This window comes from Limanda limanda, chromosome 8 (assembly GCF_963576545.1).
Source record: "Limanda limanda chromosome 8, fLimLim1.1, whole genome shotgun sequence".
NCBI classification, from domain to species: domain Eukaryota; kingdom Metazoa; phylum Chordata; class Actinopteri; order Pleuronectiformes; family Pleuronectidae; genus Limanda; species Limanda limanda.
Window position 1 is genome coordinate 4,862,385 of NC_083643.1, and position 27,548 is coordinate 4,889,932.

At 41.2% G+C, this 27,548-nt stretch overlaps 1 protein-coding gene across 1 annotated transcript; it reads left to right on the forward strand.

Annotated features, from left to right (window-relative positions):
- Positions 1 to 713: 713 nt before the first annotated feature.
- On the forward strand, positions 714 to 26,338 carry lonp2 (lon peptidase 2, peroxisomal). The gene is made up of 17 exons (XM_061076109.1): positions 714 to 1,237; positions 3,771 to 3,906; positions 5,223 to 5,336; positions 8,274 to 8,405; positions 8,510 to 8,632; positions 8,728 to 8,888; positions 11,007 to 11,101; positions 12,006 to 12,124; positions 12,224 to 12,363; positions 15,578 to 15,719; positions 15,908 to 16,058; positions 18,309 to 18,435; positions 21,057 to 21,196; positions 24,058 to 24,146; positions 24,451 to 24,658; positions 24,873 to 25,063; positions 25,140 to 26,338. Exons 1-17 carry the CDS (start codon positions 1,005 to 1,007, stop codon positions 25,368 to 25,370), a joined length of 2,532 nt encoding a protein of 843 aa, XP_060932092.1. The 5' UTR covers positions 714 to 1,004; the 3' UTR covers positions 25,371 to 26,338.
- The last annotated feature ends 1,210 nt before the right edge of the window (positions 26,339 to 27,548 follow it).

Genomic DNA, 27,548 nt, shown 5'->3' on the forward strand with positions numbered 1-27,548 from the left:
AGACAGACAGACAGACAGACAGACAGACAGACAGACAGACAGACAGACAGACAGACAGACAGACAGACAGACAGACAGATAGATACATATATATATATAGATATATAGATGGATAGATAGATAGACGGATAAATAGATAGATTGATGGATAGACAGACAAAAACATATATAGATAGATAGATAGATAGATAGATAGATAGATAGATAGATAGATAGATAGATAGATAGATAGATAGATAGATAGATAGATAGATAGATAGATAGATAGATAGATAGATAGATAGATAGATATACAGATAAATAGACAGACAGATACATAGATATATAGATAGATAGATGGATAGATAGATAGACAGATAAATAGATAGATTGATGGATAGACAGACAGAAACATATATAGATAGATAGATAGATAGATAGATAGATAGATAGATAGATAGATAGATAGATAGATAGATAGAAAGAGAGATAGATAGATTGATAGATTGATAGATTGATAGATTGATAGATTGATAGATTGATAGATAAGAAATGTAAGCAACCAGTAGCACATAAAACAGTCAAAACCAAGATCAAAATAATAATAATAAAAGTATATTATATTATAGAATAGAATATGTTGAACTTGAACTTCTGCCTCTTCGCGTGTGCGTCTTAGTGTGATGCAGTTTGTCCCTCGGCGCTTACCGTACAAACAAGAGGAAGCAGAAGAAGGAATAAAGTGTAAAACTGTTGATATCTGGAGCGAATAACAACGAGAGAGGATCGAGAAACAGCAGAAACATGTTTGATTCTCTCTGAAGACGTGTTCTACTGGATCTCTGCTGATTATTCACGAGTTAAAGTCGCCGGGGAGACTTTTACTTCGAAACTACAACCCGGAAGTGCTGTGTTTACATCTGCCCCGCTTGTGTGACAGTCCCCTCTCAGCTGTGTGTGTGTGTGTGTTCTCCTCCTGCAAACCAGGGGCTTGTGTTGTAATTAAAAAACAACAACATCACACAATGACCTCCAGCGATGAGATCCGGATCCCGAGCCGCCTCCCGCTGCTGCTGACCCACGAGGGAGTGCTGCTGCCCGGCTCCACGGTCCGAGTCAGCGTGGCCTCCCCCCGGAACATGCACCTGGTCAGCCAGCGGCTCCTGAGAGGAACCTCGCTGAAGAGCACCATCATCGGCCTGATCCCCAACACCCGGGACCCGGAGCACGACACCGACGACCTGCCCCCGCTGCACAAGTAACACACTCCTGCAGCTGCCACGGAGACTCGAACCTGTGACTTTGTTGTTGTGTTAGGGGGGTGTGTGAGCAAAGTTAGACGTGCAGGAACCTCAACGTGAGGCCAAGAGAAGTCACCTACATGCAAAAACACAGAGGGTGATGATTGATTGACAGGAGAGAAAACGTGTTTAAAGATAATGTTGTGTTCGTGGACTCTCCTCTCTAACATCTGCTCTTCTCCTGTGAAGCAGATCCATTTAAACATCTGGATCACAGATTCAAGATTCAAGATTTTTATTGTCAAATGAACAGAGATAACATGAAGTAGTCACTGTCATTGAAATGCTTGGGTCACACACTCTCTTTAAGCAATGCTCAAGTATAAAATAGAATAAAAAAAGAATAAAATAGAATAACAATGAAATAGAATATCAAAAATTTAAAATAGAAAATAAAATATATACATCTAAATATATATCCTTACAGGTGAATGTTCAATTGTGCAGTAGTGCAAATGTTCAAATAGGCTTGTTATGGTGCTGGTGCAAATATGCAAATATTCCAGGGTGCTGGTTTGGTGGAGTTATTGCAGTTCAGGAGTTTAAAAGTCTTATGGCCTGGGGGATGAAACTGTCTCTGAGCCTGGTGGTGCGGGCCCGGATGTAACCGGTCAGGTGTCTTGTCTACTTTCAGATTATTTACTCTGCTTCTTAAAAACAACTAGTCAACATTAGACTCAGTTGTGTGTTTGGGACATGCACAGGTTACATAATGTGTGTTGTTCCCGAGTTCTAGAGAAGTCTACAGTTCACAAACGGCCCCGCGGTCACAGAGCTGTGGACTTTGACCTTTGACCCTAGTTAGAAACTGTTTGTCTTTGCGACACAGCGTTTCCTCTGAGTTATGCAGGTTCAGTGTCAGAGGTGGTCATTGTCCATCTGGCTCTTTAAGACATATAACTTGGAGATATAAGTGGAATAGATGAATATCATGTTTGTTATTCAACTTTTCACTCATTACACGTGTCCTTGATTTAAAATGAGCCTTCTCCGTCTTGGATGAACGTACCTGTGGAGACTGACCCCTGTGTCCCTGGTGACTGACCCCTGTGACCCTGTTGACTGACCCCTGTGACTGACCCCTGTGACCCTGGTGATTGACCCCTGTGACCCTGGTGACTGACCCCTGTCTGAATATAATTTAAATAGTTATGGTAATCAATCAATCAAATTTTATTTGTATAGTAGCCCATATTCACAAACCACAATTCGTCTCATAGGGCTCTAACATGGTGTGACATCCTCTGTCCTTTACCCTCAGCAGGAGTCAGGAAAAACTACTAAAAACCCTTTTAACAGGTGAAAATACGTAGAAACCTCAGAGAGCCACATGTGAGGATCCCTCTCCCAGGACGGACAGAAGTGCAACAGATGTCAAGTGTAGGAAAACATCATCAGGATTAAAGTTTTTAGCAGCATCGATGAGGGTAAACATTTTTCAATACTATTTGTCAAGCAGTCCTGCTGCAATCATAGTCTCTGGTCAGCAGCCAGCAGGATCACGATCCAGCATCAAGATGGGATCCACTATAGTCCACAGTCTAATGAAGCATTAGTTTTTGTATTTGTGTTATTATTTTTCCGTCTTAAAATGTAAATTTGGATGAGTAAGATACTGAATATTTGGTCGATAGAACTAAAAAATCCTAGATTATTGTTTATACAAAACACAACCGCCAATATATAATGGCTTAGGCAGTGCACCCTCTCATTGGAGGCCAAAGATTTAACTTCAAATAAATTGTAGGATAATATATACCAGTAGTATTTAGTTGCACCACCTGACATGTTCAAGCCGCCGATCTCCTGCTCAGTCGGTGACCTGCTCCATGCTGCCAGCTTCCCATGTTAAATGTCTCACACAATCATTTCATGAATCTGCATCGGTTTGTTTCACATGAACCACTCACGTTAGTCGTGCTTGTAATATATCCACCGCTTTTTACTCACCTTAGAATAAACTACTGGCCCAGTAAAATACAAAAAGCTTGACTGGCTGAAACCAGCAAGTCTTCCCATCAGATGTTGCATCAATGCAGATATCACTGAGGCCCCAGACACTGCATGTCAGTCCAGCTTCTTTCCCTGGAAGTCTGTTTAAGCACCAGAGAAGTTAAGATCTCCTGGAAGCTGTGAACGCTGCAGGCAGACGAGGGTTATGCAGATGGAAGTGGGAAGAAGTGGGTTTTCACTGTCCTCTCTCAGGAAGGAGGGCCTTTCCAACTCAAATCCCAAAGCATTCAGGTTGGTGTGAGGTTAACTGGAGATTTGGTGTGAATAGTTTTTTACAGTTTGATCCATTTCCATCAGTTAACATGGAGGGTTATGGCCTCACTGGGGTCGACCCAGATGTTCAGGGTTCACGTGTGAGGAGCTTTCATGTCGTCTACCTTTACATACATCTGTGGTTGGGATTATCTTTAAGAGAGTCGTCTCTCACACTTCCCTCCCGTGTCTAACGCGCTCTGACTCCGCTCTGTCTCCGTGTAGGATTGGAACGGCGGGGATCGCGGTGCAGGTGGTGGGCAGCAACTGGCCCAAGCCCCACTTCACCCTCCTCATCACCGGGCTGTGCCGCTTCAGTGTGACAGGTCTGCTGAAGGAGAGACCCTTCGTCCTGGCAGAGGTAAACACTTATCAGACTTGGTCTCACGAATCAGAGGATTTCAAACATTTGGAGATTAACATTATATTCACGAGTTTCACTGAACTCTTTCAGTGATATTAGTACGTTTGTAAACTGCTTCATGAGGTTGTGGGTGTGTGAGATCAGACATTGAATTGATTAAATTGAATTAAATCTAATTATATTGATTGGAGATTGATTTTTTTTTAAATGACAGATGACATCCTGCTTTGTGAAGTCAGTATAAATTAGGGGTGGGAATTGGCAAAAATGTGACGATTCAATAGTATTGCGATATTTGGGCCACGATTCAATAGTATTGCAATTCTGCAAGTATTGCGATTCGATTCTGTGATATATTGCGATTCATGTCCCCCATATTATTCAAAGGCATTACAAAAAATTTGGAAAATAAGACTGCTCAACTCACTTCAAATGTCACATATAATTCTGTGAACAACATTGTCTTCTACACATTAACTGAAGTGCAAAAGCTAAGAAAGGGTCGTGCAAAAACTTTGTCCTTGAACATTCAGGACCTTTTGTAATTATTTTCTGAATAGGAGACCTCTCACATGAACGCTGAGCTCCCAGCACATAACTTACAATTATTTAAATACAATACAGTAACATAAAGCATACATAATGGAGTAACATAAACCTGAGAATAATCATATAAATAAGAGTAACCTAGAGCTTCAATCAAATTGAGAAAAATAATCAAATATGTACTACTAGAGTCCAGTCCAGTTGGCTGCAAGGTCATGACACAAAATGTTAAATTCATTTGGGAATATTGGCATTTTTGTTCAGAAAAAGGAGTTGGTCAACATGCTCATATGTTAAAGTGCTCCTCTGGGCCGTTACTATATCTCCTGCAGTGGAGAACATCCTTTCAGCATACACACTAAGTATCTTTTAAACTCTGAAACTCTCCTCGTCATGCTTTGCCAGCCAGGGGCAATATATAATTTTAAAAAATATAAAAAAAAAAAAAAAAAATTGCAATACTTTGTGCTACAGTATCGATAGTATCGCGGGCGCAAAATATCGCGATACTGAACAGAATCGATTTTTCCCCCATCACTAGTATAAATCAGTATTTGCTCATCTAGTGAAAGTCGCTCCAGCGAATTCATTTAACTGATATCAGAGAGGATGTTAATGTTTCCTGCGTAGGTTTTCTCTGTGTTTGCCCTCAAATTAATTATACAAACTATTTCTACATGTCATTGCACTTTATGTCTTAGTTCCTTTTTTTTGGAGGTAATATTTAAGATTAAAAACGCAGAGGTCTCTCATTAATACAATTGCAGGTGGAGCAGTTGGATAAACTGGAGCAGTACACGACACCAGCATCACAGGGGGTCACCAGTGGTGATGGGGAGCTGGGGGAGCTGTCTGAGAAATTCTACCAGACGGCTGTACAGGTATGTCTGTGTGTGACAGATGAGTTTTTAAAAGGTTCATTATTATTATCGATTGTTAGTCTTATCAGATGTAGGGAAGAAAACAGTGAATAAATAGATAAATTAAATTATATTTTGGACTCATTACTGACAAACAAAATGAATTCAATAGACTTGATAACAACCCCACAGAGTTTAAATACCAGGCTCTCTGCACCCGTCAGTTATTTATTTATTATTATTTATTATAACGTTTATGCTTATTCGCAAAATATCTATCATTTCTTTATAATAAGTTTGATAATCACATCTCTTGGTTTTTATATCACTATTTGAATTTTTCACTCCCTTATATTGGAATGGGCAAATATCTATATGTGGAAGTTTGGGCTCTAAATCAAACGTAAATAAGAAATGGAATATCACTTTTGACTTTGGTTGCACTTAGTTAAACACAAATTAATTCAGGCTTCTAATCACTTTTTGCTGTAAATGGTAAATGGTCTGTATTTATTTAGCGTTTTTATTGTCTTGACGACTCAAAGCTCTTCAGTTGTTTTGCTGTGAACTGTATTTCACTTCCTCAGGGAAAGTTCTCTGCTGTTAAAGCGTGTTCTTTTATCCTTTAAGAGAAGTAGAGCCGAACTCGGTTTGTTCAATCAAGAATTTATTTAGGAAAGCAATGAACAAGTTACAGCAAAGCAATGGGTCCAGTACACTAGTTGTATCAGAGCGCCACGAACATCCGGCATCTGTCTATTTTATAGCAGCAGATCTTCGTTCCTCCTCCTCGGAAGTGCGCAGGCGTAATCCATCCTCCTGGCATTTGGTATACGGAAGTGAAAAGGAAGACACTCCCAATGACGCTATAGTTGCTAGGCAACCTGTTAACTTCATAAAAGTCCTTGAACGACAGATGCAAGGTGGGGCAAAATTGTTGTCCAGCGAAGCAAAGAATATTATGTTTCAGCTATATCAAAACAAACCTGACTGTGTAAACCTTCGCAACAACTTAACCCATACAATGTCATACTGACTTTGCCCCAGAAGGAACAGTTCCTGGATCTCTGTGTGAGTTTAATGAACCTGAGGGAATTACGCTTTAATATCAAAAAGTTAAGTATTAGAACAAGTAAAAAGATTCGTTATTAACCCTAAGCAGCAACAGTTATTCATTCAAATCATTTGTATGAAGCATAATATCTAGCTAAAACTGTTCCTATCTTTATTGTTAAGAGTTCAGTCAGACACAGACTATAGTTAAAAAGTTTGAAATTCCAACACTGCCTCAGGGTCTTAATACAAGTCACTATTACTAACTGTGTTATAAGACTTTTTTTAGCAAGTCATTTGATATCAGACCATTTACTCTCATTAGCCTGATTTCACGTCATTTATGGTTTTTTTTTAATTATGTTTTGCGCCCTTAAAAAGATAAATTAACTTTTTCCTGCAATTTCTGATGGCTGAACTCGAAGCTCTGTCGTGAGAATTCTTTCTTTTCACTGAGTTGTAGGGATTAAAGCTCTTTGGCTCTCTGAAGGATTTCCATCATTTGGATTCCTGAAGGTCCCAGCATGAAGTCAGTAAGGATCACAGATCTTAAAAAAGCGACTGCGGGGGGGAGGAGTGTTGACACGTGAGCCTGGCAGCTATGTGACTCTGTTAGATGTAGAAGATAAACAATTTTGAAGTTAAACACTCAATGAGCCAAACACAAACGCTAATTTAGGCAAAGGGCCTGTCTGCTTGTTCTCTCAGCTGCCTGCAGGTTGGTACATGAAAACCTTTGGGAAGTGACCAAAAGGCAGATTACCTTCTAAGTCCAGCCGGCTTCTCTACTTTATTACGTTTTGATTCCAATAAAACAGTTTGAGTGAAGATGGAGTGTGAGCTTAGTGCTTCTGTCCGGCTGAGAAGAGCAGCGCTTGACAAATATTAGCTAAATAAGTTATGTCAGAACACCTCATTATATTGTTGCATCACCCAGTGTCTGCTGAGCTTCAGCTGCAGACAGCCACCCTGGGAGCTCATTTCCTCTCCTTCATGCCAAGCTGTTGTCGCTCAGAGGCAGAGGAGCAGCTCGTGATCCTGTCTCCACTATATTTAAGCGTTGGCTTCATGTTTTTGTTTTGTTTTGTTTTCTTTCTCACAGCGTTTATAAGATCTTAGTTTCATCACAACACATTTTCGCAGTAGTGCTGTTTTTATTCACAGTCTATTGCTGTGTTGTGTCAAGCTGCTGTTTGACAAACTTCAGGTGTGCAACTGAAAGTCAACGTTGACCAAGACTTCAGGCGTAATAAAACAACGGAAAAAACTCAGCAAGCCTCCAATACTGCTCGTGTGGTGTCGTCCAAGTCGCAGCAAGCCCCGACATTTATAAACGACTCGAAACGGCGTCAGTTACACTTTGTTTTAAGCCTAAATGTCCTGGAAGTGGCTGAGCAAGTGGACTTAGCTGCACGATCGTGTGTCCCAGGGTCCGTGAACGTGCCTTGTGGGAAGATATCTGCGGATATTTAAAACACGTTGTAAATGAGCTTGTTTCAAGTCAACAACAGACAATACTTTCAAATACCACCCTGTCTTGTTTCTTCTCTCTGGTTTTGCAGGTTGCAGCACCTGGACTTTGTCAAACTTTAAGTTCTTAAGCAAAAACAAGTTTATTCTTCATTCAGCAAATGAATCAAATTGCATTTAAGGCTTGATGTCTGTCTTTGCGTTCTCTGTTCATGATGAAGCTGATCTCACTCCCACTGGGCGTGTTCCTGGAAAACTCTCAATGGAACTTTTGAATCTTGAAATTTGTCAAAGTAACAAGAAACAGGCAAAGTTAACCTTTTCCAATATGGACTCAACTGGTGATGGATTGTAGCAACTACTCACTGGCTTAATTGTGTCAGATCAAGTTCCACTGTTTCTCCACTGTGTGTGTGTGTTTGTGTGTGTGTGTAGTTGTTAGGAATGCTGGACATGTCCGTTCCAGTGGTGGCTAAGTTCAGGCGTCTGCTGGACAGTCTGCCCAGGGAAACGCTGCCTGATGTGGTCGCCTCCATGATCCGAACGTCAAACAAGGAGAAACTAGAGGTGAGGTGACACTTCGATGTGTGTGTCAGTGAAATAATTCCACTAAAGTGTTGATTTCCCAACATAAATGACCGGTGCTCTATTTGCCGTCTTGCGCTGTGAAGGTCTTGGATGCGGTGAGCCTGGAGGACCGTTTTAAGATGGCTCTGTCCATGTTGACCAGACAGATAGACGCACTGAATCTACTGCAGAAGACCAGGAAGAAGAGTCCTGATAATGAGAAGAGGGTAACTGACGTTTGTGGTTCTTTGAGTTCAGACTATGTGTTTGTGTGTGTGTGTGTGCACAGTATATACCTCATGATCTCTCATCGTCCAATCAGGTGTTATCGGTGCGTAAAGGTGGTGTGTTGCCAGGCCGGCAGTTCAATGTGGATGAGGAGGATGAAGATGATGGAGATGACACCTCGGTCCTGGAGAGGAAGATTCATGCGGCGAACATGCCTGAGGCTGCTCTCAGAGTTTGTCTGAAAGAGCTCAAGAGGTGAGCTTTCTTTTTTTTTAACCTAAATCTTATAACTTACTATGAGTAAGTAAGATTTATTTCATATTCTTCAAACACACAGCCCTCAGGACTCTAGTCAAAGATAGAAGACATGACATGAGCTCAGTTATATCGCCCCCTGGTGGCTGGCGGCGGTATAGGTCGCAAACTCCCTGTCCGCAGATATGAAATTGACCAATCTAAACACGTCTTTTTCAAAATTGGCTTCTGTCATTTTAAAGTAGTTTTTAATCAAACTGATGCTTATTACAAAAATATCCCGTGTCTGGGATATTTGAATTGGAGTGGAGACACGTTGTCCATCCTTATATAAAGTCTATACTTACAATTAAAAGTAGTTTTGCACAAAACTCCATATGAAAGGTGTAAATGGATGTTGTGACAAGTAAGATTGTGCAACTGCTCCAAACCAGTGAGGCGGCAGCAGCAGCCAGTAGTGAAAACAAACACGAACCGGTGCTCTTCTTAGTGTGCACGTTTTTCACAACACCCATGACAGCAGTTAAGAATTGGACCAATCAGAAAGCAAGCAGGCACAAAAACACAGCTTCACGCATGACCTCCGTCTTCCTCGGTTCTTCTACTTGTATGTTTGGGACAGCGAGCGATCAGATCTCAGGCTGCAGACGCACATTAATGCCAGATGTAAATGCAATCGAGTAGGGCTGCAACTAACGACTATTCTGATAGTCGATTAGTCACCGATTATTGAAACGATTAATCGACTAATCGGATTATGAATGACACAAATTCTCAATTGCTATTATTTAGCAAGCAGCTTTTAAATTTAGCTTGAGGTTGTTCAAGGCATGTGATGACTGAAAATAAAGGCAATAAAGATTGTGACTTCATTAACAAAAATGTCTTTTAATAAACTTTGCTGCATATAAGGGTACTGTTGACACAAAAGCAAAGAAAAATCAAGTTTTTGTTCATTTAAAACCAAGGACAGGCAAAGTGCTAATAAAAAATATTAATTTAAATTAAAGTTTCCCTTTTTACTGTGAACCAAGAACAGGCCAAGTGCTGGTACTAAAAATAAATTAAAATTCAAGTATCCATTTTTCGTGTTAACAAAAAAGGACAGGGAAAATAACATTAATAAAAACATCAACAAACGAAACTACAGTCTTCTTCAGACTAAATCATTTTGATTAAAACAAGACGTTTGTCAGGCAATAGGATAATATTCCGCTTTTAAACTCGTTAATAAAAAGTTTAAACCATATTTTTGTAATGGATGCTAGAATCCTGCGCGCAGGTATATACGTGTATATATAACTTATATATTATGTTTATATATAACATCTGACAGAGGCGAGTCCGCATCGTCTCCGTTACGAAGTCACACGTGACTCCTCCTCCTCACATGCGCGTGTCCTGCTTCCATGGAGAGCAGGTCCGCTGTACAGATACTGCAGGTAGTTTTTATCGGGCCATGTTACGGGTGAAGTTCTCCCGAACTTTTTACTTCCTGGTGCGCGACTGCGCGCGGCAGCGGACGCCGACATTGGACCGTGTTTTGTCGCTATTGCACATGCGCGACTTTCAGAGATAAGAAGGGAGCGAGATGGCTCACTCCTCAGGTGCTTTCATCAGCACCTCCGGTAAAACGACGTTTAGTTCCGCTGCGCGGCACGAGAAACACGCGCTATGACGTCACCAACGATTCATCGACTAGTAAATTCGTCACCGACTATTTTGGTCATCGATTTTTGTCGACGACGTCGACTAATCGTTGCACCCCTACAATCGAGTAAAATGTAAAAAGAATCTGGATACAAGACACATTTTCATAGCAGATGTAAACGCAGTCAAAGACATTTGCAGCTGATTTTGTGTACTTCATGCAGAACCAGTTTTATTGAATTAAATTGAGATCCCTTTTTCTAAGAAGAAAAGTCAAACATTAGTAAGAATCCAACATTTGAAAGCTTTCTGAACTGTATTTAGCACTTTTGATCTTTTAAATCACCGCTCTCATGTGGTTTAGTCTAAAATAAACACAGAAAGTGTCTGTTTTTGTGTGATTTCCCCCGAGGAGCCAGAAACAACAGGCCCAGATGTTCAAATCTATCCTTGTCATCTGGTTTTCAGATTGAAAAAGATGCCTCAGTCCATGCCTGAGTCTGCCCTGACCAGAAACTACTTGGATCTGATGGTTGAGCTGCCGTGGAGCAAAAACACCAAAGGTAAATTAAGGTGACCTTTTGAAAGGTCCAGGTCGGGAGGTCAAAAATGTCTCTGTACTCTTTAGCTACTTTGAACCACAGCTTTATTGCTTTGCTGCTGTCAAAAGATTGATTTCATATTCAGAGGAATGCTTCATGTTTTAATTTTGAGTAATGTTTGACATGTGGTGACTGAGAAAGTGTTGCAATAACTGTGTTAAATACTTCAGTCAATCAGATGCAGTAATTTACTTAAAGTACTGCTGGGGCTTTTGAAACCATTTGAATATTAACTGTTTATGATCAATGAGCTGTTCCTTTAAGATGTTCATCGCTTAAGTTGACTCCCAATTTAATTCATAATATTATGATTCTATGTATCGCACATCTCGAGAACCATGAACTTGAGAACACACTCGGCTTTTGTAATGTTTAGAGCTCAGTGCTTGAATAAACATGTGCTTTGTTGCAGTGGCGGTTGTTTTTATATTTTAAGAAAGAAATCTGCCACCAGCATCGACACCAAACAAAGAATTGTGGCAAAAAATAATACAATTTTACTTTGTAGACAAATTGCTAAAGACCTGCAGGTGCCTCTCTCCAGGGAAAAGTCTATTCAGTGGCAGGGTCGGAGGTTATAAACAAATTATGAGCTGAGATAAACCTTAAGTGCTTTTATTTATCGGTTTGGGAGAAACATCTTTCATCTTCTCTGGTGCGTGTGTGTGCTTTGTGTTTTTTCATTATTAGCTGCAGCTGCTAGTTTCTAACGCTCCACCTGGTAGTAAACTCTCACTTTCTACTGTCCAATCTTCTGTCAAATTTTCTCGAGTTGCAGTAAATTTCTCCTCGTCTCTCTGTCTTCACCGACGCTAACTTTAATGCTTTCTCCCTTTTTTCTTTCCCCCGACTCGCACCTCCTCAGACTGCCTGGACATCCGGTCTGCTCGCACTCTGCTGGACAACGACCACTATGCCATGGAGAAGCTGAAGAGGCGTGTGCTGGAGTACCTGGCTGTCAGGCAACTCAAGACTTCCCTCAAGGTGCTGCAGCCTATTAAACATATAGAAAGGCAAATCTTATGTGTTATATGAAGCTATTTATTTCATGCCTCACATGTGTATCTGCTGTTTTGCCTCCAGGGCCCCATTCTATGCTTTGTGGGGCCCCCAGGAGTCGGTAAGACCAGTGTGGGGCGCTCCATTGCCAGGACTCTGGGCCGAGAGTTTCACCGCATCGCTTTAGGAGGCGTCTGTGACCAGTCGGACATCCGAGGACACAGGTAGGCTCCGAGCGACTCCACAGGAGGGTCTGGAGCAGCAGATGTTTTGGATAAGTGTTTTAGTTTATCTTTATCGAATTTGATGGTGCTTCCTTTTGTCATTAGCAGAAGGAAATATATTAAGTTAGTCTCAGGACACGGACAATTGAAGCACAGGGTATATCAGTGTCCCACATCAGCTGCTGTTTTGATGGTGGAGTCGAACGCAGGACTCTCTGCCGCTGAGTTCAACATGAACGCTTGTGGTAAAATCTTTAGATAACAAGTCAAACACGATCACAATCACACTGACAGAAAATAAGAAAGACAAGAAAACCCCAAGGAGAATTATTAGGATGGAAGTAGCTTGTGAGCATTTAGATTTTTCATGCGATCATTTCTAGGTTTTTGGCAAGTACGACTTTCCCACCAGGGGATTCAAACCCGGGACTTTCGTGCGGACACAGTATGTGACTGAGTGTGTCACTGGGGAGACGAGTTTTCCACAAACCTTCTCACATCTCAACTTAGGCAATGACATCAAACGTGCAGAAGTTGGGTATTTTTGACAGTCTTAAAGATTTTCCGAAAATATCAGATGTTCTGCTGGTTTTGCTTTTGTCATGCCATTTGATATTTGATCAAACATTTGGCGAAATGAAAGCGCTGTTCCTACAGTAATAAATACAGAGTGACACTTAATGACATATTGGTGGACACATCTGAACACAGAAACAGATATTGGGCCTCATTCACCAATTTTTCCAGAAGAATTCTCTTAAATCGGTTCTCAAGTTTTCTAAGAAACTTGGTGCATTCTCAAACTGCAGAATTGTTAGCATCTGTGTTCTTATATTGATGAACTCCAGGTCTTCGTAAGTTCCAAATAAGCTTTGACAAACGCCCCATCAATGCCCATAGAAGAGCATCAGGCTGCAGTTCACACCTGAGCCGTCTCTCGTCTCCCAACAAGAATAAACTGGGTTTCAGAATTAATAGGCTACACATGGACGGAACATTTGAACTAAACGTCCACAAGTAGAAGGTCGTTGGTTCGATCCTTCCACACGCACGCACGCACGCACACACACTATCTCCTGTAAGGTGAGTTGGTAAGAGAAATGATTACAGTTCTGCAGTTAAGTCTCAGCTGGCCTCTAAACAGTCCATCAAAAACATGTGTCTGACCACTTTTTATTAGTAAATGGTGTTATGGTCAGATTGACAGTGTGTGTCTGTGTGCGTGTGTGTGAAGAATAAACATCGCTCTCAGATGAGAAACATGTGTCCGACATAGCAACGGGGTGGGGCTGGGGGGGGCAAGTGATAAAGATGAACTGAAACAATTCTTTGAAAGAGGCTCACTTCTGGAAGATTTGTGGTTGATTTTATATTTTAACCTCAGGAGCTGTGATTTGTCACCGAGTTTCTGTTTCACACGTACAACACAACGGGACGTACTCTCACCTTCTGGGAACCAGCTCGTGAGGTGATGACCTGCTCCGTTCTCACATGGATTCATTTGGACCTCACACTGAGCTGCTGGAGGCCAACTGATTCCGATATTTCAGAGCCTGTGTTCAAGCATTAACTGTGACATGGAGGTTAAATTACCACTTGTTTGTTGTCTGCAGGATTAACCACTGAACAGATTTTCCATGAGGAAGAACATTCTATTCTCTTCATTTGTCAGCAGGATTTCGCAAAATTGACCTGATATTAGGGTTGCAAAATTCCGGGAATATGTAAAGTTGGAAACTTTCCATGGGAATTAACGGGAATTAACGGGAATTACCGGGAATTACCGGGAATTAACGGGAATAAACTGGAATTGTTGTGGGTAATTTATACTCACTGTATTTACCTTGTCATATACAGACATAAATATAAACATTTTGTTGTGTCATAGGCTGATTTGAGCTGATTATGATCTGAGGAAACTTTGGGCCCTTGACTATATGCTTCTGCATCGTTGTGTCATTCTTAACATAGGTCTTTGCACAGTATTTGCAAATGTTCACAGCCTTTCCTTCTACATTGGATGAGGTGAAATGTCTCCACACATGAGATAGTGCACGTGGCATTATTCTGTAGAATAAGATGAGACAAAAGTTTGTAAAAAAACACTAATGCAAGGCCAGAGATATAAATAGTTAGCCAAACAATTGGAATAGTCTGTAAAAATATTTTACAATTGATGGATAAATGAATGGAAATAGGCTAGATGAACAGATGAACAATCCTCAATCAGCATGCTAATATATTTTCCCCAGTAATATCATCGAAACTTACCTGACTAGTCCTGCACACTACAGCAGGCCTCAATAGCCCTGCTGTAGAGTGAAGCATGCTGGGAGTTATCTGTGCATGTGATGGGAGAATGCACAGTGGAGGGTTGAAACTCAACGTGCAGCGTGTGCTGCATTCCATACATCTTTAAAATATGGTTTTGATTGATGTTTTTATTGCTCAGCGTTTGATTTGCATAGTTGTTGTTTTTCAAAATTCCCAATATTCCCGAGCTCAATATTCCCGTGGAAAGTTTCCGGAAAGTTTCCGGAAATTTACCGGAAACTTTCCGCCCCTTTGCAACCCTACCTGATATATATATTTATTTTGTTGACGTGTTAAGTTATACGCAGAATCTAGTTTCCCTGTTAAGAAGGTTTTGTTCTAGTAGTTTTTCCTGACTCTTGCTGAGGGTTGAGAACAGAGGATGTTGCATCTTGTTAAGTCCTATGAGACAAATAGTGATTTGTGAATATGGACTATACATATTAAATTTGATTGATTTAACATGGACCAAGAAGGAACCCATTAAATTTCCCCTGTTTTAAACATTTTTAGATGATAAGAATAGTATTTTTCCCTGGTTTCCCAGGAAATTTTTAATTTTTCTTGATTTAAACAATCAGTTTAATTTTTCTTGATTTAAACAATCAGGTACATTCAGGGGACCGATATCCATGAGTGTGTGGAATCTGGTGCAGCCTGATTGAATTTCAGGTGGCATGGCGGAGGTCTGCAGTCTTTCTTGTGCCTCTTTCTGTGATGCGTAGCAGCATGACCATTCAAGTCTTATTCACTGTTCTATCACTGAGGCGTCACCTTGACATTATATTTATCTGCTTATATTTGTTTTGCTTTTAGCTATTGAATACGGTTCTGTACTTTCGGAGCCTTTAGCTTGTTTGACTCCAGACCTCAGCAGTTTATTTCCTGCCTCTGTCTCCAGACGTACGTACGTAGGGAGCATGCCCGGTCGCATCATCAACGGCTTGAAGACGGTGGCTGTAAATAATCCTGTCTTCCTGTTGGATGAGGTGGACAAACTGGGGAAGAGTCTCCAGGGTGACCCTGCTGCTGCTCTGCTGGAGGTGAGTCTGCTCTTCTTCCGTCTGGAGTCGTGTCAGTTGTCTTCCAAGCTTTTCAACTCTCTGATGAGAACCTCCCCCTTGGCTAATAAGGACTCATTACTCCTTTGATGTTCTTCAGTTTCTTCAATTCTCCATCTAAGTTTGATTTAGTGTGAGGAACTGAAACCAAACTCTGTCTGTTTCCCCAGGTCCTGGATCCGGAGCAGAATCACAGCTTCACAGACCATTACCTCAACGTGGCTTTCGACCTCTCCCAAGTTCTCTTCATCGCCACGGCAAACACCACGGCAACCATCCCCCCCGCCCTGCTGGACCGGATGGAGGTGCTGCAGGTTCCAGGTGGGTTCAGGTTCAGGTCAAACATATCAAATAGATTCACTGACCCTTCTGTGTATCTAGATTAAGATTCTGATGGATGTGACATTTTAATCCAGTTCTCACATTTTTTATCTGAATGTTTTGACAAGGTTAAGCTCAACTGTTTTGACCTTGGCTTTGTTTTTCCTGGTCTTGAGGTTTGCAGATCGCTTTTCTTAAGTAATTGTAAAAGTCTTCTGGCAGATTTCAGACTCAACTGAGGATTTTTAAAATGAAATATAACGTTTGAAGCTGTGGGCATTGCCCTGGCGTTGCTCCTCTGAGACTGATATGGATCTGAGAGTAGATCTTCCCACTTTAACTTCTCACAACAGAATTTAGCTGTGAAACGTGGGGCAAGCTCCACCTATACTGACCTGAGCTGAGAGATCATCTTACTTCTACACTTAACGTTTGAGGTGATGGGTTAACTTGATTTATTAGGTTAAGGTAACAAAGAAAATATCATTTTTACGCATTAAGCCTTTATTGATGAGACTGAGTGAAGATGTGCAGCAAAGAACCGAGTTGACACGCTTCAAGCCTCCAGACCTGAGGAGACCACTTGTCAACGTCTCTGTGCAGGTGTTGGGAAGCACAGCTGCTTACACTGAAGAGAAAGTCTTCTTGTTGTTCCGCTGGGACTTGTGTTGGGTCTGATGAATTGTCGATGGGGGATGAAATATACGACTTTTGAAAAGGGGGAGTGTGAAGTGAGAGAGAGAGAAGGCAGATCACCAGACCTCTGCTCCTCATCTCTTGGCACTCAAGTCTACAGCTGCTACTAAGTAACTCAGATCTGAGGGAACCCAGTGGCTGCTCACCTTGCTTTCACCTCCTGGTGTCTGAGCCGCTGATTTGTCCAGAGTCTTCTCGGTTCATTGAAACCAGAAGTAGGAGCCTGACTGAGAACTTTACATCTGTGACCTGCACCTATTGGACGGTACAAGCTGTCAATCACTCTGTATCCATGCATCATCTACGTGAACATCATCCTGGAGTCAAGAAGACTTGAAATTATAGATTGAGACTTAAACTAAAATGTTTACTGACGTTATAAAATGAGAATCAGAGCCATTCTCTCATAGGATTCTATATAATTCTATATATATGTATTCTATATATTTACTATTATTATTATATATACTGTTGCTGCCATTATTATTACTATATACTGCTATTATATTGGTATAATTACTATCATATATAAATATATATTATGTTATATTATATACTATATATACTGTGCTATTTTTATATACTGTCTAACAATAACATTACCATCATATCATCAGTACTATTACCATCATCTTGCCACTGCACCTTATCTACCTATTTATCTTGTGTTTCTGTTTTTATTCTTTCTACCTCAATATTTTTTTATTTTATTCTATTGTATTGTATTTTATTGTATTCAAATATACCGGCTGCTATGATGACTTAATTTCCCTTCGGGGATGAATAAAGTTATCTATCTATCTATCTATCTATCTATCTATCTATCTATCTATCTATCTATCTATCTATCTATCTATCTATCTATCTATCTATCTATCTATCTATCTATCTATCTATCTATCTATCTATCTATCTATCTATCTATCTATCTATCTATCTATCTATCTATCTATCTATCTATCTATCTATCTATCTATCTATCTATCTATCTATCTATCTATCTATCTATCTATCTATCTATCTATCTATCTATCTATCTATCTATCTATCTATCTATCTATCTATCTATCTATCTATCTATCTATCTATCTATCTATCTATCTATCTATCTATCTATCTATCTATCTATCTATCTATCTATCTATCTATCTATCTATCTATCTATCTATCTATCTATCTATCTATCTATCTATCTATCTATCTATCTATCTATCTATCTATCTATCTATCTATCTATCTATCTATCTATCTATCTATCTATCTATCTATCTATCTATCTATCTATCTATCTATCTATCTATCTATCTAAACAACCATGGAGTCGCCCTCTGCTGGTCATTTGAGGGAATATATGTTTCAGAAACTTCAGTGGCTTCACTTTCTGGACCTGAATCCTTCGACCATTTTCATATCCAATCTATGGATTAAACTGTCGATGGTCCAGTTGCATTGTGGGTAAAACAGGTGCCAGATTTAGGTGAGGAGATGTGTAGAATAAAGAATGAACACATCTCTGGATCTTCTTCTCTGATTTCCCCCTGTGTATTGTTTCAGGCTACACTCAGGAGGAGAAGGTGGAGATAGCTCATCGTCACCTGATCCGGAACCAGCTGGATCAGCACGGATTAACACCTCAGCAGCTGCAGATTCCACAGGACACCACGCAGGCTATAATCAGCAGGTGAGTAACTGTAGAAGAGCTCAAAGTCAACTTTTCACTTATCCTTCGTTCTTACTCGTGGTTTGATCTGCAGGAACTGACGATGACAGACCGCTCACTCAAAACTGTTTTTCCAGGTTGATAAAGGAACATTTTAATATTTGGGGAAAAACATTTATTCATGTTGTTTGCTGTGATTATTATACAGTAAAAACCTTGATACCACTTCTGACTTTGTGTGAAATATGCCTCTGGACCCAGGCGCTGATGAGCTTGGTTTGGCCTAGACTCCTGGATGCAGGAGGAAACTAAATCTCTGACTCGAGCCCTCTGAGGTTCACTTGATGCAATATCTCATTTGATTAATCGCTACAAAAACCAAAAATGAAATATCTGAGGTTGTTTTATGCAGATATGGGATTTGGCAGGGCACAGTGGCCTTTGGACGCCTGGCTCCTCTGGACTCTAGGAATATTTGTATGAGGATGAATTAGGAAGCTTGAGAGGAGCGATTTAAGTGGAGCCGAATAATCAGTGGCGTCCTCTGGATCTCATGCAGAGTTGGCAGGGAAGTGCGTTCAAGCTGCATGTGTAGCAGCTCTGAGAAACCAGAGGCAACACGGAGAGATGATAATGATAAAAGCAGCTTCACGAAGAAGTAGCAACCACTGTTGACGACTCTGTCAGATCAGAATCAGAAGTATTTTATTGCCAAGTACGTTTACACATACAAGGAATTTGCTCTGGTTATTGGTGCAAACAATGAACATAGAAACATAAAAACGCAATAAATACAACATACATAGGAGAGCAATAAAAAATAGGAAACCAGTATATATTTACTCACTGTTTACTTCTTATTAACTCACTTTTTACCAATATTTATACCAAGTAACATTTATTTTGACATAAACATTTCTGAATAAAAATATATAAAAGATATAGAAAGTGAAGTAAAAAGTGAAATGCTAAATGCTAAATGCAAAACAGTGAACAGTGTCAGATTGCAATATGCAATGTAATGCAGTATAATATAATATGATATGATATAATGTGTTAATTTAACACATCCTAGAGGTGTGGGGGTGGAATAAAAGTCCGAGTCAGGTGGGGGTCCCGGGCCTTGTTGATAAGGCCCACTGCAGTCGGGAAGAAGCTGGTCTTGTGGCGGGAGGTTTTGGTCCTGATGGCCCGCTGCCTCCTGCCCGAGGGAAGAACCTCAAAGAGTTTGTGACCCGGGTGGGAGGGTTCGGCTAAAATCTTGCCTGCACGCCTCAGGGTCCTAGAGGCGAATCGTCTGAGGTCCAATCGTCTGAGGCCCTTTCCCCAATCACAGGGTCTCTGGAGAGGTGGAGAAAATTTGTTAGAAAGCTTTTATTGCCAAGTTGTTAAACTGTTGAACAGGAGAAACTCTCACATTGATCTTAAAAAAACCCGCAAGCAGCTGAATTTCTGTTTGTCTGCAGGATTACACAGAAACCAACCAACAGATTTCCATGGTAACTGGTAAAAAGAATAGAAATTGAAAGAATTCATTAATTTTTTATTTTAAATCTCTTTTACATTTTGAGATGTGAATTTTTATGACATTTTCATTGATTTTCCCAGGGAATAATTGATGGATTTTGATAATCAGGTACATTGAAGGAGCTGATCTCAATGAGAGAGAAATGGAGAGATGAACTTTAATGAGGTCTATATTGGTTTTAAATGTTTTTCTCACATTACATTGAAGTCCTCAGTGTGATTTTCCCGGTGATCTTCATGAATTCAGTGAACACTCCACTACACAGCCTGATGGAAACGTTTGCTGATGCCTCTGCTCTGTCGGATGATGAGCGTCTTGTTTTCTGTCGACCTGCTTCTCTCTAACACCCTCAGGTCTGGTTACTATAGAAACAGCCAAAAGCCGACAGCTGGATGCTCGTCCTGCGGGGGGGGGGGGGGGGGGGGGACGCTCCCTGCTCCACTGGCTGCTCTTTAAAATGACCAGTAATGATTCAGCAGATTCAGGAACCAGTGTCCAGCTGCTACATGAAGCAGACTTTGGTTTTGCAGTGATTTCTATTTTCTTTTTGCCATGTTGTCCTCTCATGATGCCTGATGAGTCTGATTCAGATCCACATCAAGAGTCACAGTTCACACTGTTCACCAGCACCGATGTGATTGAGTTTATCATGACTTCTGTAGAAAAGAAAACTGAGTTTATTAAATCATTATTATTACATGTAGTAGAAACAAACATTCAGTCTTGCTGTGTGGTTGGAAATGAACTTTTGAGACATAATAACAGATTGAATTGTAACTGAAACTCAAAAAAACCCACAATGAAATATTTTCATGGAAATATCTGCAAATTTATCATCCATTCATGTTCAAATTGGCAGTTTTATCTATTTCCAATTCAATTCACACCTCAGTAAAGTGAAGGGTTTGGAACTGCTGTCTGAAACCAGTGTGTATATTTTATTTGTGTTTCATTTTCATTTACCCTCAGCTAGTAACATCTGCACTGACGTTTACACCTCTGCAGAAATCTGTTACGTTTATATAGATTCCAGGTTTGTTCCAATAGACCCTGTCGTGGCAGAGATACACACCAATCACTCTGTTGTATGTTTGTGTGTCTGTGTTTGTCGTAGGTACACGAGAGAGGCAGGTGTGCGTTCCCTGGAGAGGAAGATCGGAGCCATCTGCCGCGCCGTGGCCGTGAAGGTCGCTGAAGGTCACAGAGTGGCCAAGACAGAAGCTTCGGTCCCAGAGGGGCCTTCAGAGCACGGAGGTGAGTCTGTGGTTGAACTGCAGCCGCCCTGAGTCGGGTTTTCTCCGTCCCATCGAGGATCACATGTCCTGTGTCTGAGCAGAAAACGATTCCCTGTCAAAGAAGGAGAGGAAACATCACCACCCTGAACTTCAGAGATACTCAACGACCACAAGAGAAAAACAAAAACCTAAAGAGCAGGCTGGAGTTCAGAGAAACGCATAAAAAGAAACCAGTAGAGTTCTGGAAAAAGATCTGAGGAAAGAAAGTGTAGAGATAAACAAACGGAGCAGTTCCTGATCAAAGTCACCAACTCATCTGTCAAACATTGTGGTTCTGTTATAGCTGGAGCATGTTTATCTATACGTTTGTTTAACAATAGATTCAAAGATTGTTTCTTATTTTGCACAAGAAGCAACACAGACACAGGAGGTCAAAGGTCACAATCTATGTTCAGGAGAGGTTTTCTGACATTAAGGAATACTCAGGTTCCAGATAAGACTTTGTTGAAGTGATCACAAGACATAAGACTCCAAAATGAGATTATTCAACTTTTTATCTGGTGACCAGAGAGTCGGCGGTGAGGTAATGTGCCGTCTCTCCTGTTCCTGTCAGTCCAGCACAGACAATTACAGCTGCTTGACACAGGGTGGTGCTAGTGAGTCGCAATGGAAATCAATAAAGGGGCAGAAAGAAGAACGTGGCTTATTCAACATGGCACTTTAATGAGTGTGGATTTATAAAGTGACGTTGGGCCTGTTTACGTGTGTGTAATTCAAGTGGCGTCATTAGAAAACAGTTTAATATCTCCGCTGCGGGACCTCGGATCCTCGTAAGCACAACATGATGTTTCAGTGGCGGAGTAATGAGCTGGAAAATGTGCAGCCAGCTGCTCCCCAGTAGAAAATAAAGCTCCTGGCAGCAGCTTGTATTCAGGGACGGGCTCTTTATACATTAACTCCTCCTCATCTGCTTTTCATACTGGAAGCAAAAGCCCAGGTTTGTTTATTTGTCTGTCGGATTCCCACGAGATTAGATCCTGTCTCCCGGTGATTGTGATGAAAACAGCAGATCTTGTTGCTGTTTGAACCATGAAACTGTGGTTCGAGAGAAATGAAAGAGGAAGAGGCCGAAGAGACCAGAGCTGAGCTTTGCATGTTTCCATGGAGACGCTCTGTGTTTATGTACGTCTCCATATTTGTTTTTTCTGTGCATCTTTGCATAACGTCATCGTGTGTGTGTGTGTGTGTGTGTGTGTGTGTGTGTGTGTGTGTGTGTGTGTGTGTGTGTGTGTGTGTGTGTGTGTAAACAGCTGATTTTCCAGGCTCCGCTGTAGTCATCTCTCTCTCGCTCTTTCTCTCTCTTATTTACAAGAATAGTTCAACGAAAACGTACATTTTATGAGAAAAGTTACAATTAACAAGAAAAGAGTCGTAATAGCTCAAGAAAAATAAATTATCTAGAAAATGAGCAGCAGGAGAATCTGATGTTGTTTTTCTCTGAAATCACTTTGTTCTTAAAAAATGATGATTTATTTTTCTCATATGATGCTTTTAGTCTTGTCTTTCTTGTAATGTTATTGCTTTATTCTTGTAAAATTAGGATTTTATTTGTAAAATGTATTTATTTTTGAGAAATATTACAACTTAACTCTCGTAATATTACAACTTAATTCTCGTAATATTACGACTTTATTAACATAAGATTACAACTTTTAATCTTCACTACTGAAATCTAGAAAGTCTCCCAGTAGAACACACACCTCAGCCCAGGAACAACAATCCTCTTAAAGTGAATCAGGAAGTTCACAAACTTATAATTCTTTTTCTTTTTTTCTTTTTTTTATAAACATTTTTATTGATTTCACATTTGCAGTAGACAATACATTCAAAGGCAGTTTCATTTTCATTTTGTATAACCCCATGCCCATCCCCCCCATCCCAGAGATCTTCAAACATTTTAACAACAGTATAATATAACAGATCGGTTTTAGATAACACAACATACAGAAATAGATAAATAAATAAACAATAACAAAATAATAAGGTAATACAAATAAATAAAATAAAATAAATTAGATAAAGAAGGGGGATGTAATATAAGTTGTTTGCTGTCTGCGTCTCTACATGCTCAACTGATCAGCCCACTATTCCTGGGTCAGGTTGAGTACCAAATTCAGTACCATATCAAATGGGGTGGGGGTCGGCGACACACTTATAATTCTTAATCCCTTAAATCTACCAGATCCATTAATTATTCGCTGGGGAATTAGTGAACGTGTCAGAAAGATCACACAATGTTAAACAAAGTTGGAAAAATAAAACTTGCTCTCCTGGATTTTGATGGATTTGTTTTGGGACCGTTTTCCTTTGAACATCTTTAGTTCACTCGAGTCCAGAAACATAGAAAACAGAACCAGGTTTATTCTGGCGTCTCCATCGACTAATGAGCCGGTTTCATTGGAACCTGGTGTGAGGACGGAGAACCGGCCAGAGAAGAACACTTTCACATTTGGATTTGTTTAAGACGGCAGATCCAGGTTTTTTCCCCCCCAGGATCTAGTGAGGCTGTGTGTCACATGACCTGTGATGACCGGGTGGCTGTTTTTCTGCCACTTCCTGGTTTGGTGACGACGTGTCGCTCTGTGATTGGACGCTGTGGCGACGCCCTCCAGCTGTTTGACACTGTGTGCTGCTGCAGCTGCTGAACTCTCTGACCTCAGGGGTCAGATCTCTGACCTACAGCCGTTTCACAATGACACCACTGGAGATGTGTTTTCCTCATATCTCCCATTAGTAACCACACGCTCACATTGTGTTTGTCTTTGTGTGTGTGTGTGTGTGTCTGTGTGTGTGTGTGTGTGTGTGTGTGTGTGTTTTCAGACAAGGCGGCGGCCCCCCCAGAGATGCCCATTGTGATCGACCACATCGCCCTGACAGACATCCTGGGCCCTCCGCTGTTTGAGATGGAGGTGGGTGGGGTCAAGTCCAGCAGCCGCTCCAGCTGTCATCGAACAGTACAATGTGGAATGTGATATGATTCTCTTCTCCTCTCTTCACCTCCGTCGACTCATCACTCACTCTGCCTCATGCATTTTCATCTCACGTCTCTCTCGGGTCACGTCGGCTTCATGTTTCACTTCATTCCTGAATCGTTCTCCCGATTATTCCCCCAAATACAGTTTTGCAGATGTTGAAATGTGTGTGTCTGTGTGTGTGTGTGTGTGTGTGTGTGTGTGTGTGTGTGTGTGTGTGTGTGTGTGTGTGGTTGGGAAGGTGTCGGAGCGGTTCATCCTGCCCGGTGTCGCTCTGGGTTTGGCCTGGACGCCGCTCGGGGGGGAGATCATGTTTGTGGAGGCCAGTCGGATGGAGGGCGAGGGTCAGCTGACTCTGACCGGTCAGCTGGGAGACGTGATGAAAGAGTCCGCCCACCTGGCCATCAGCTGGCTCCGGGCCAACGCCAAAACCTACCAGCTCACCAACTGTGAGTTCCCACACACACAAACACAGACAAACACAGACACACACACACACACACACACACACACACACACACACACACACACACACACACACACACACACACACACACACACACACACACACACACACACACACTGATGTAAATGGAGTACATGCTATAATAGAGATACAGATGGAGGCGAATTCAAATGAGAGCACATTGTGTGTTTGAACAGTGGTGGGGGGGCCAGATCCTCTAGAAGGAACCGACATCCACCTCCACTTTCCTGCCGGAGCTGTCACCAAGGACGGCCCTTCCGCTGGTGTTACCATAGTAACCTGCCTGGCCTCGCTGTTCAGCGGCCGCCTGGTCAGATCCGACGTTGCCATGACGGGAGAGATCACGCTCAGAGGGCTGGTGCTGCCGGTGAGTGATCACATTCAACACAAGGAGTCGAACCTCGGACACACACGTTTGACCGGATTGGCCTGTCTGTTCTCAGGTGGGCGGGATCAAGGACAAGATCCTGGCGGCCTACAGGGCGGGGGTGAAGCGTGTCATCCTGCCGCTGCGCAACCAGAAGGACCTGGACGAGCTTCCAGCCAACGTCCGAGCCGACCTGGACTTCGTCACGGCTGCGAACCTGGACCAGGTCCTGAACGCCGCCTTCGAGGGGGGGTTCCCGGGCACGGACCAGGCGCACACCCCCCCTCAGCTGAGCAGCAAACTGTGACCGGGCGCACACCTCCCCCCCCCCTCAGCTGAGCAGCAAACTGTGACCGGGCGGGGAGCGACTGGACGAGCGACCTCAAGACCGCTCGGGATTAAAAGTTACACAGACACAAGTGTTCAAACTCTAATTCAGCTCAATGGAATTTTGCTTGATTAGCAAATGACTCATGCAGATTTTGTATTTTATTATTTGTGCAATTTTTGTGACCACTCATGACAGCAGAATTTATATTGTTGAGGTTTCTATGCAATATACGAAGGATTATTAGGATCATGTTAAAGATAAAAAAAATATATATTTTCAGAAGAAGAATATTTACAAGACTAGTTGTGGTTTATTCAGAAAGTCAATTTTATGAGAAAAGTTATAATTAACAAGAAAATAGTCATATCTAAAGAAAAAGAAATCATCTAGAAAATAAGCAGCAGGAGAATCTGATGGTTTTTTTCTCTGAAATCATTTAAAAACATTATGATTTATTTTTCTCATAAAATTGTTTTTTTCCTCATATGATGCTTTTAGTCTTGAGTTTCTTGTAATATTATTGCTTTATTCTTGTAAAATTAAGATTTTTATTTGTAAAATGTATTTATTTTCCTGAAATATTACAACTTAATTCACGTAAAATTATGACTTTATTAACATAAGATTACAACTTTAAATCTTGGAATATTTTCACTTATTCTCAACATTTAGTATAATATTCATCTTACCTCCGTGTCATCACATTGACTCTGTTGCTGTGACACCAGGTTGTGATTCTGAGGATCTGACTAACACCTGGATTATTCCTCCCACTAACGTGTGATGTCGAAGACTTTAAAAACTGTGAATTCATACTAAACCACTTGTGTCTGAGTAGATATTAAAGATGCTTAATAATATGAAATAATGTCGCTTTATTCTGACCTCGTTAAATACACACGTTTGTTTGTGCAGATAAAACTGAGATAATCCTTTGAACTGTTTCATCAGCCTCCATCCCTTTATTTTTATTTTTGGGATGTAGAAAACGCATGAGCCTCCGGAGGGCGCTGTTTGACCTGAGAGGATTTATCAGAGATGCAGATGTTTCTCCTCCTCCTCCTCTTCCTCCTCTTCCTCCTCCTCTGCCACCACATCCATCACCATCTCCTCGTCCAGACTTTAATTCGTCTCTTCGCTCCTTCATGGTCACGACATGAAAACCTCAGAGTTCACATGTGGCTCCTGCAGGTTCTGTGCATGTGAGTCACACCCAGTCTCAGTGGAACCCCAGTATTAGAACTCCCCCCCCTCTCTGACCACACACTCTGCTGAATGGAGGACCTGAACCTCCACATAATTACCCAGAGTTCCACTGGGCACGCTGGTAGCTCGCCCACTGCCACCAGGGTGTGGACCCCCGGGACCACATGAGGGCAGGGAAGGGGGGGTCGACCCAACATGTCTGGATTTGTCTTTAAACTCAATTCAGTTTCCATGTGACTCCGTCTACTTCTTTATATATAAATAAATTAGCATTGTGGCTGTGAAACCTGATGTTGAAGAGTTTAGGTTGAGTGGAGCCCGGGAGGATCATTAGGGAGAGTTCATTATGGGTGTGAGTGTGGTTTATATTTCACTTTATGAAAAAGAAAGAAGTTGAACGTGCAGATCTTTGGAACTTACATGAGACAAACACCAGGGGGTGATCAGGATTTGGCTTGTCTTTTGGGAAGCTGTAACGTCGTCCATCTTTAAATACAGCCGACGGTATCAAGTAAGAATGGTTAAACAATTGTTTACACTTTCTTTTTGTACAGATTTAATAAATAGTGATGAGCAAATAGTCGGAGACAGAACCAAGCAAAGCTGTTTCCTATTCAAAATATCAGATTCTTTACTTTTGATAAATAACTTGTATTTAATACACAAGTATCGATTCACAAAATAAAAAGAATCCAGTTTCTAACTTCCCTGAAAAACCTGTCGGACGTGAGACCGACAGAAACTGGTCCAGATTCAGACTCCTCCGTGTTTCCAGTGAATAACTTGTGATTCGTGGATGAACCGATAAGAACATGAAGACAAATAGAACACGAGTTTGTGAACGATATCTCACTGCAACACCTTGAGGGGATTCCTCTAAAGCTGGTTCAGATGTTCACTTGGACTCAAGGTTGAACTGATTCAATTTCAGTGGTCAAAGTTCATGGT

What these genes read in the sequence shown, in the direction of transcription:
- lonp2 (XM_061076109.1), top strand. Translation starts at nt 1,005, where the DNA reads ATGACCTCCAGCGATGAGATCCGGATCCCGAGCCGCCTCCCGCTGCTG. An exon ending in GACCCTTCGTCCTGGCAGAG is followed by an intron (nt 3,907 to 5,222) that starts GTAAACACTTAT and finishes ATACAATTGCAG; the next exon opens with GTGGAGCAGTTGGATAAACT. An exon ending in AACTCAAGACTTCCCTCAAG is followed by an intron (nt 12,125 to 12,223) that starts GTGCTGCAGCCT and finishes TTTTGCCTCCAG; the next exon opens with GGCCCCATTCTATGCTTTGT.